Here is a 10,408-nt window from a genome sequence, read left to right on the forward strand (position 1 = left end):
AATATTAAATTATTAAATATTAAGATCTTAAACATGTTTTCCCAATAACTAACTTTTTAACAAAAATTCTTAACTACTAATCTTACATTATTTTCACAATATTTATACTCTAAAAACACCCTAAACTGATCTCTCTATAAACATGCCCTTACGAAAAAAAGCAATAAAAACATTTATTGACACCTGAAACACTAATACACAAAAAAGGCTGTAATATGCAAAACAAATACTAAAACTATATAAGACTAAATACAGCTTTCCCTATATTTTTTCCGAAAAACACATGTGATGTAACATATGTGACAACAGTACAATGCCAGCGTTTGTCACGTGACCGCCGTTAAATCCCACACCTGACTGAAGACACATATACGTAATACGTATTCGTACTGTATATATGCATATAAATACAATATACACACACACGTGATATGATATTACGTAGAGTGTGTGGTCTCGCTTTACGATGCAACACAGACGCAACTGAAGCAAACAACAAAAACATAATCTAGAAACTCAAAAAAGAAACAAACTCCTTTCATAATTTTTATTCGATTACCCAACACTTAAGGCACCGCCTTAGATTGTCGGACAACGTTGTTGCAGAGAAATGATCAGACCATAATCAATTCATTCGCATGTATATATATATATATGTTTGTGTAAACAAGGAATTCTTATAAGTTGAAAAGAGTGAAGACCTTAAAGCTGAAATCAGAGAGTGAAGAAAGAAATGGTAGGAAGAAGAGGAAGCCCTTTGTTGAGATGGAATACGAAACAGGAAAACGTGAGCCATGGCTTCTCGCCATCTGACCTTCAAGCCCTCTCTGCCATTTGCGAGGCTATTTTGCCTCCTGTTCCATTGCAGAGCTTAGATCTTGAGATGAAGTTGAAGGTTTTACGCAATGATGCACTCTTATCTTTCTTCAAGTCTTCTTCTGGGCCTCATGTTCGACCAGATGAGGTTCTTTTCTCCAACTTAGCCTTCTCTGTTTATCTATCATCTCAATAAAGGGCTTTTGTTAGAGTGATGAAAGCTATATTTTCTTACGTTATCTCCAATATACAACTTAATTTACATGTGCAAGTGAAATGCGGATAAACTGATAAAAACAGGTCGCAGAGCTGCTGGCGACAAAGGCAATACCAGTGACAGTTATAGTGGTGAGAATAGTTTTGAGAATTCTTACATTCAGATTGGGGACCTTGCTGCTTTGCGGGTTAGTCTGTCTTGATAAGGCGAATTGGCCTTTTCTTCTCAAATTTTCTGAAATCTCTCTGGAGAAGAGGGAGAAGGTTCTTCAGAGATGGAACACACAGTGGTATAACCCTTTAGCAAGAATCGGTTTTATGATGATCAAAGCCATCTTCTTGTTCTATTACTTCACATGGGTAACGTCTTCCATCTTCCTCTGCATGTTTCTGTAACAAGCCATTTAGTTTCTTTAGAGATTAAAAAGGTGCAAACATGAATCATATGGCATATATACTTTCATGATTGTGCTGGAAGTGATTAGTTTGATGTGTGGTTCTATGCAATGCGCTCAACAGCATAGCTGTGTTTCTAATCCCAATCATGGTTCTAACTACTATTCTTTAACCAGCTCGAAATATACATACTTTTTTCTTACTAATTCATATGTATGAACAGACAGATGAAAATACAGAAAACCCAGCATGGGATGCAATTGGTTATAGCGTCGACATGAATGAAAACGAGGGCATGAAACACAAGGAAAGACCTCTAGAGAAAGGGATCATCGAGACTGATAAAGTAAATGAGATGACCATCAAGCAACGTATGATCAACAAAGGTCTTAAAGTCACAGAGGACAGAGAAAGTGACACTTACAAGATCGAGTGCGATGCAGTGGTAGTGGGTTCTGGCTGTGGTGGAGGAGTTGCAGCTGCAAACCTAGCTAAGTCAGGCCTTAGAGTGGTAGTTCTCGAGAAAGGGAACTACTTTGTCCCCAGAGACTACTCAGCACTCGAGGGTCCTTCCACGTTTGAGATGTTTGAGTCAAATAGCTTGTTGATGACTCATGATGGAAGGTTCCGGTTCATGGCAGGATCAACTGTCGGAGGTGGCTCTGTGGTAAACTGGGCAGCAGCCTTAAAAACACCTGATGCTATCATAGAGGAATGGTCAGTGCAACGAGGGATTTCAACATTTTCTAGCGAGAAATATAAGGCAGCGATGGATAGAGTCTGCAAGAGGATAGGTGTCACTGAGAGAATCGTCAGAGAAGGGTTTCAGAACCAGATTCTGCGGAAAGGTTGCAAGAAGCTTGGGTTGGATGTGACAACAGTGCCAAGGAACTCAACAGACGGACATTATTGCGGTAGTTGCTCGTTTGGATGCCCAACTGGAGACAAAAGAGGGACAGATTTAACCTGGCTGGTTGATGCAGTTAACAACAATGNATTCTATTACTTCACATGGGTAACGTCTTCCATCTTCCTCTGCATGTTTCTGTAACAAGCCATTTAGTTTCTTTAGAGATTAAAAAGGTGCAAACATGAATCATATGGCATATATACTTTCATGATTGTGCTGGAAGTGATTAGTTTGATGTGTGGTTCTATGCAATGCGCTCAACAGCATAGCTGTGTTTCTAATCCCAATCATGGTTCTAACTACTATTCTTTAACCAGCTCGAAATATACATACTTTTTTCTTACTAATTCATATGTATGAACAGACAGATGAAAATACAGAANGTTGAAGAATCCAAACATCGGTCGCGGTCTCCATATCCACCCTATCCTGATGGTTTGGGGCTACTTCCCGGAAAAAAAATCAGACTTCGAAGGAGCAGCTCATGAGGGAGAGATATTGACTGCACTGTACTATGTGCATCCAATGGACTCTACCACACCTAACATCACACTGGAGACTCCTGCTATAGGACCAGGTACTTTCGCAGCTCTCGTCCCGTGGGTCTCTGGGTCAGACATTAAGGAGAGACTTGCCAAATACTCAAGGACGTCTCATATTTTTGTCATGGTGAGAGATGAAGGTGTGGGAGAGGTGAAAGGGGGCATTGTCAAATACAGATTAACGAAAGCCGACGAAGAGAATCTGACGATTGGGTTAAAGCAAGCACTGCAGATCTTAGCTGCAGCAGGAGCAGCGGAGGTGGGCACATACAGGAGCGATGGGCAGAGAATAAAGTGTGATGGAATGAAACATAAAGATCTAGAGGCTTTTTTGCAAACGGTAGAGGCGCCAGCAGGAGTAGTGTCGATGAGTAAGCATTGGACTCATTCATTCACAGCGCATCAGATGGGATGTTGCCGTATGGGTGCAACAGAAAAGGAAGGAGCCATTGATGGGAAAGGAGAGAGCTGGGAGGCGGAAGATTTGNGCACTCGAGGGTCCTTCCACGTTTGAGATGTTTGAGTCAAATAGCTTGTTGATGACTCATGATGGAAGGTTCCGGTTCATGGCAGGATCAACTGTCGGAGGTGGCTCTGTGGTAAACTGGGCAGCAGCCTTAAAAACACCTGATGCTATCATAGAGGAATGGTCAGTGCAACGAGGNGTAGAATAGCCGAGTTAATGAAGAAGAAGAAGAAAGACTAATAATAAGAAATGCTCAATCTTTGTTCTTTCTTTTTACTATGATGTTGAATAAAAGAGAAGCAGGCAGCACTGTGATTTTGTTTTCCAGAACAGCATAGACAAGCACCTCAAATCAATATTTATCATTGTTCTGTTCTATTCAACGTGTATTGCCAAAACAACATAGACTAAGCAACTGGTTATGCTACATTAGGTGTAACCCCTTCAATTCAAAAGAGAGAGATATTTTACCTGGGAAGAAAAATATCTCTCTTTTGAGTACAAACGCAAACGCGTCACACCAATGGAACGATCATCGGTTTCTTCGAAGAAAAGTGTGTGTATTCAGAAGCTCTGCATATAGCGTTTTTGAGATCCAAAACTGACACAGTCTATACAACAAAGGTCATCACCATTATTTTTTGTTTTCCCAGAGCCGGAGATTGAAATCTCCTTAAAACTGCATTCGATGTCTAAGATCAATCGACCAAGTTCAGATTTTTATAAGAGAAAAAAAAAAAAGAAGTTATCAAGATTTGAATTTTAATTCTTGTCATGTATAAATCAAATACGATCTCCGATCAAATTGATAAAAGATCCACTGTGGATCCATCAAAGAACACAAGAAAAGTTAAATAATTTACAGTTTCAATCTTTCTGATTTGAGAGAATATATAATTCCATTGACTAATTGATATTTCTGATGTACAAAAAAGAACGGAACCATCTACCTCAAACAACAAACCCTAAAACTTTCTCAGTCAATTTCCGAGGAAGAAGATGAGAGGAGAGAAGACAGAGAGAGCTTTACACAGAGAGACGATTTAAAAAAAAAAAAAAAAAAAAAAAAAAAAANAGAGAGAGAAAGGTTTCGGTTTTATGGCTGTCTCGCTTGCCGGGCGACAAACCAATGATCTGACTCCACGTGGACGCCGGACTACGCCGATCAGAGTTTGAGAAATCGGGCAAGCTGGGCAGGATTGACGATACCGGGCAGGTAGGCCCCATCTGACCGGAGAAGATTTGTAACCTCCATGTACCTCTTCCGTTTCGGCTCACTTTCCTCAGCCGTCTCGATACTACGGCTCGGCTTCACCTTCCTTTGATCGACTGACTGGGCTCGAGCCGGGTTCCATTGCTCTCCGAAGAGTGTGCCGTTGGTTAGGAACTCGTGGCTCAGATAGCCGGCTAACATCAGCTGGTTCGAGCCGACCGGCTCGGCTCCTGCGGTTGTAGGTTTCCTGGAAATGGGGTTAACCGGCGGTGGAGGAAGCTTCTTCACGGAGATTTCCGGCGGTTTATCAGTGACGGAGGAGATGGCGCCGTCTCTTTCTTTGCGTTTATCCGCCGTTAGAACACGACGTGGGGGAAGACGCATAGTTTTGGTGTTCATGGTGCTTCTCTATTGGATGCATGCCACGTCAGCACCCAATTAAAAAAATTGAAATATTTGACTGTCCCGTAAAACAGTCAAATCAAAAAAAAAAATAGTCGAGGGTGAAAAAAAAATTCAAAAGTTTCGAGATTTTTATTTTTTTATTGCGAGAGAATAAAATCGGAGCGCTTAAGAGAGAGAGAGAGATGAGAAAGAGAGAGAGATGAGAAAGAGGGGATAACAGAAAAGTCACGGGAAAGGGTAGGTTACAACAATTTATAGAGGCTGGAGGCTTAGATTACCCTTCTTTTTTCAACATAATTACATTAATGCCATTATATTTGAATTTACTGGATTGCCCTTTTTTTGCTTTACCGTTTCTCTTCAATTTTGGGTTACCCATTGAACATAAATAGACTGATTTGTCCTTTTTTGTGTTAGTCTCATAAATAAAGTTGTAGAAACTACAAGGAATCAAATTGATTTAAGTTTTGCTTCTTTGGCATAAAGCTATACGAAGTACGATATAAATTTTATAAACCTATTAAAAGTACAAGTTTCGGAATCCAACCAATCTTTATAAAAGTCTCATACATAAAATTTACGTATATGCACGATCATTCTCTATCCTTCTACTGAGAATGAACCTCTTATTTCCATATTTTGGCTACAAAACACTGAGGACTACGTTTTGAAAACATAAACAAAGTTTTGATCAGTATTTTTATGAGACTCTGAAATTAAAAAAAAGACTACTATGTGATTTATAATTTTTTATCCATCAAACATCTGTGTGAAGTCATGATCTATATAGTATACAATAACTATATTAAACAACACAATCACTTATAATTTTGTACTAAACTTATTTTTTTAATTATTCAATGATTTTGTCATTTATAAGAAAAAAATACCAGTCATTTTTTTAAGTTTATTTTTTACATGGTAGAATTCAAATATATTAATTAAAAATATCAGTTTTACTAAACAATTCTTGCAGCTTTGATGCGTGCTGAACAAGATCGACAATACAATTAAATTTCTTTTACTTTGCCATTTTTTTTTTCCTGTAAAAATTTCTCTTTCTATATGTGGCTATATGTAGATGCAGAACACGCACACATGCTAGTTATTTGTTAAAGGTTTAGACTGTTTCCTCGTTTACTTTCTAGTTATTTGTTAGCACCTCAACATTATACAGTTTCAACGATGACGAGAAATCAAATTCAAGAAACGACCAACTTAAGAAAAAACTAATAATAATAGTTGAGCATTTAAAATGACAATTATTAATCCCTTATATCAACAGATTTTGCAATTCGTTTGAGTTTCGATTAAAACAGGAGTTATTAAACATCACACTAAATATTTTAAAACCATAATGTCAAAAATAATCATTTAAAACCCATATGAAAACCCAACTGTATATAGTTAATTGACATGTAGGATGAAAGAATCACCCATATATTATAGTAGAGATATATGAGAAAAGATAGTATCTAAATGAATTAATACATATATATTCTTATTTTTGTCATAACATTTTAAGAAGTAGTAACTTTTAGTATTTTAGATTGAATTTAAGTTATTATGTTAATCATATAATATATAAACTAATCTTTTCTTACGAAGTTATGAAAATTGATGTGTGTTGGATAGTTTCATCCAATAGACTGAAAAAATAATGCCAAGTTTTAAAAATGAAAAAAAAAAAAAACAAGAAAAATGAACGAATGCATGTCCACTATTTTTTAATAAGGGAGGCAAATATGGAGAAAAATCAAAGGACCCCAATTTGAGGGGGACCATAAAATTGACTAAAAAACATTTAATATCAATATATAAAGTATTAACTCTCGTATAAAAAGTTCAAAACTCATGTTCAACCAAACCATCACACCACCTAGCACTTTAATTCTTCCACCTAATTATGCTTTGTTCCCTCTCCCTCTCTCCCAATTGCTTATCAAAAAACGTAAAATCTATAAAAAGTAAAATATTTACTTCTTATTTCTTAACTATTACTTTTAACTTGTTATGAAATATATACCTATATAGATAAAAATAAATAAATAAAGATATATTTCGGTTTAATCGTAAAAAAATAATCTATCGCTCTATAATTCAGTCAGAAAAGTATAACAATGTCTTCTTCTTTTTTTTGTGTGTGGTCATGATAACATTGTCGTGTTTATTATCATTAATTCAACCAAAATCTTCATTGTCTTCCATACGGTTTTGCTAACTCAATAAGCTAGAATAAATGGTACTACCAAGCAAAAGTAACAACATACTCAGAATTGTTATTTTTCTCTCTATTGAAAGGGAATAGACCAAATCGCACTTGAAGTTAAAAGAAGAAGAAAAAAAGAATAATTCTTTTAATATGGGTTTACACTACTTAGGCCGTGACGATCAAAGTAACTGCACTCTTAGCTGTACCCAAAATATCATATGCTCGTAATATAAAAAATTCACAAAAGAATACCTTTGCGTAAGAAATAGAGAGAGCAATAAGAATTGACCGTTTTTAACCTTTTTTTCTTTCTTCTTACTGGGAGAGGAAAATGCAGATGAAGGAATAGGTTTGCTGTAACAAATTATAAAAAAAGAAAGTAAAATTGGTTAAAGTTTGTTGTTGTTTGTGTGATATCCAAAATATATCCACGATAAAAAGATAATGTGGGAAAAATGTTAAGTAATGTGACCTGAACGAGGAAATTTATATGTACTGGAGCAGCATATTAGCAGATGTGTTCCTCAATCTACAACTTTGTCCTAAGTGAACATCCCCGAAACTGTATCTGTATATTTGATTTCACAATATAATTACAGCAACCAAATCAGTAAATTACAGATTCCAAAATAATAGATAAGATCAGAAACTTTGGATGGGAAGTAAAACCTGTATTCACAGTATTCTTGCCAAGCACAACAGGCTTTCCCATAATCCCAGTAGCAATCCGCATCTCTAAGTGGCCCGCGCTTGGCTGCGACAAAGTATTTATATTTGTACCCAAAAGCAACAGGAACTGATGATAGAAGAGCCAATAATTTTGTTTTTACCTTTGGTGACAAATTTGGACTTCGCACCAGGCTGAATGTCATGCCACATCTGAAGCCATAACTCCCGCATCAGAACTGGAGATCTAACGATATTCCTGTGATTTGCTGCACAAAAATGATTATTGGCTCGTTACCAATGCAAGATTCTCTGAGTGCTGCTTCTTTCATATGTTCGTTACTCACTCTTATCAAGCTCCCAGACCGCAGTTCTCTTTCCTGGAATGCTCTCAGAGTCTTCATAAAAGGTTATGTACTTAACCCTTGGTGCTTTTGTCATGTTCGCTATGATGTCTGACCCATGCTCATGCTCAACATGTAGGTCCACATGTACATCACTTCCATCGTGTTCTGGCTGTTGTTTTATTATCCCAATGAGAATCTCTTGTAACTTTATATGAGTTCTTGAGATGTATATGATATTTAGAAGGACAAATTGCTGGTGACTCAACATATAACCAGAAAAGTGCACTTGAAGTTTAATCTATTTACGGTGAAGAATTTAAAAAAGGGTACCTGGGGAGCCATTGTTATGTTAACTTTAGGTCCGAGCCAATTCTTGCACCAAGAGAGTGAATGATACGGTACCTATAAGAGATCAATTTCATAATTAGTGATTCAGTAAAAGTAGCGGAGAGTCAGTATTGTAGTGTACTAGAGAACATAGCAAGCAGTGTTCCAGAAGCAAATCTTGTATTATTAGTCTTCAGTAGTTTTGCAACACAATAATTTGAAACCCAACTTCTGAGCTTACCGTCTCATCCCCAGTTATAGGTCCAGCATTCCCATCAACCACAGTTCCAGACCTGCAGATATTGTAGCAAGAAGATATGAACTAGTTACTTAAGCAAAAAGTTCAAAAGAACGACTACTCCTAAGTATACAAAGTTCAGAAGTGGGTTCTTTTGATATAAGTGTCATGTTTCATGCAATAGTTTCACACCTCTTTCTTTAAGCCACTGACCATCCACTAAGCTCAAAAGGAATGATTAAAAAGTACTTAAGCTCTTCAAGATTTGCTTATGCAAATAAGATAACATGCCACTAGACGGACACAGAAGACCTTGCATTCCTGATTACTTCTGCTATTGCGGAAATTTACCTTGACACGAGGGAACCTTCAGTTTCGTAAATGACATCAGTAATGATCCAGTTATCAGGATAAGGTTTGCCACTTGGGGCAAAGTAATAACCAACCTATTACAGACAGCTTCGTATATTTAGTATCTTTAACACTTCAAAGAATAAGACGCAAGGGAAATGATAAAAGCATAAAACAAAAAGGATCTTGCAAACAAACGGAGAATGCATTTGCAAAACAAAAAGGATATAATAACACAACAGACACATAATGTAATATGGAGAATGCATCATACCTCTGTCTTTAAATGAGCACCATATATGCAAAATACATTTTTTATAGGTGGTCTCTCCCAAGGAGTCAGAGGATTAAAAACAGGGTCATCATGATACAACCTGCAAAGTACACTTAGCATGTTATATCTAATTTTTATTTTGAAGATTGACTAAGATTTGTAAAGCACAATTGACACTATTAGTCCCTGCCAGAGTCAGAACAAACTACACAATTGTGAAAATTAATCAACTAAATAACCCTTTTTTGCCTTCATAACTGTAAGCGACAGAGACATTCTATAATATAAAAAGAGGGCACACTGATAGTCAATAATAACGTTTCTGATAACACTTTTCTCTTATATTAAGATAGACAAAGCATATGTACAGTTGATCTAGAGATTTAAACAGAAAAGTTGAAGTACAAGGAGCCAGCAAGTGTTGGTCGATGAGCATTATTTCTTATCAAAAAGAAAGGTCACGTACTTCTTTAACTGGTGTAACATCCTTTTGCTATCTGGGTCATAGCCTTCAATTGCTTTGAAGAGAGTCCCATCTGCTAGTTCACGAGCTGTGAACGACAATAGGGTGGGAAGACCACATTCCATGCTAGTCATGTTGGCTAGAGCTGTTTCTGTAACTGTTGGATACGCATCAAAGGAACGAAATATAAGAGTGAACATTCTTGGTGTTAATTTTTGTTGGCGTTACAGATGCATATACAGAGTCTTACCGCTAGTGGAAGGAATTTCAATGTTAATGATATTCGTCGGCCAGCCAGAATATTTCGATTGATATTCCTCGTCATCACAGTGGTATACGCGCTTATCTTTCTTTGCAGCACCACCAGAAAAATGCGTCCAGAATGTGTTATCACCCTTGCAATTCTTTGAAAATGGCATAAGCCACAACGAAGAGGCAAAAGAATTGGACAACAACCGAGCAGTTCCCTGAAGCCTTGCCAACAAAAAACATGAGAAGCGCATGTCAGTATGTCACATAATAATCTGAAACAAAGTCAGTGTACATGTGGTTTAGCTATATTAGCA

The 10,408-nt window shown here is 37.0% G+C and overlaps 3 protein-coding genes across 3 annotated transcripts in view; 1 reads left to right on the forward strand and 2 right to left on the reverse strand.

The window, feature by feature from the left end:
* On the forward strand, nt 461-3,554 carry LOC104778552 (long-chain-alcohol oxidase FAO1-like). Its single transcript, XM_010503006.2, is given in 5 exon segments — nt 461-964; nt 1,117-1,392; nt 1,652-2,601; nt 2,719-3,378; nt 3,437-3,554. Coding segments are annotated over 5 exon segments (2,235 nt in total). The 5' UTR covers nt 461-733.
* On the reverse strand, nt 3,984-5,182 carry LOC104761537. The gene has a single exon (XM_010484637.2). The coding sequence runs from the start codon at nt 4,956-4,958 to the stop codon at nt 4,512-4,514; it is 447 nt and encodes a 148-aa protein (XP_010482939.1). The 5' UTR covers nt 4,959-5,182; the 3' UTR covers nt 3,984-4,511.
* The window catches only part of LOC104761547 (phospholipid--sterol O-acyltransferase), a 5,659-nt gene continuing 2,489 nt past the window's right edge, over nt 7,239-10,408 (reverse strand). The window contains exons 7-16 of the mRNA XM_010484648.2: nt 9,846-9,999; nt 9,380-9,479; nt 9,106-9,200; nt 8,758-8,809; nt 8,520-8,591; nt 8,190-8,358; nt 8,007-8,111; nt 7,846-7,930; nt 7,649-7,744; nt 7,239-7,530 (exon numbers count right to left, since the gene is read on the reverse strand). Coding sequence (XP_010482950.1) covers nt 7,663-7,744; nt 7,846-7,930; nt 8,007-8,111; nt 8,190-8,358; nt 8,520-8,591; nt 8,758-8,809; nt 9,106-9,200; nt 9,380-9,479; nt 9,846-9,999 — 914 coding nt within the window. The 3' untranslated portion in view covers nt 7,239-7,530; nt 7,649-7,662. The remainder of the gene's footprint in view (nt 7,531-7,648; nt 7,745-7,845; nt 7,931-8,006; nt 8,112-8,189; nt 8,359-8,519; nt 8,592-8,757; nt 8,810-9,105; nt 9,201-9,379; nt 9,480-9,845; nt 10,000-10,408) is intronic.

Source organism: Camelina sativa, chromosome 3, assembly GCF_000633955.1.
Source record: "Camelina sativa cultivar DH55 chromosome 3, Cs, whole genome shotgun sequence".
Taxonomy (NCBI): Eukaryota; Viridiplantae; Streptophyta; class Magnoliopsida; order Brassicales; family Brassicaceae; genus Camelina; species Camelina sativa.

Bases quoted from the DNA above. Each gene is read 5' to 3' on its own strand.
- LOC104761537 (XM_010484637.2), bottom strand. From the start codon at position 4,958: ATGAACACCAAAACTATGCGTCTTCCCCCACGTCGTGTTCTAACGGCG.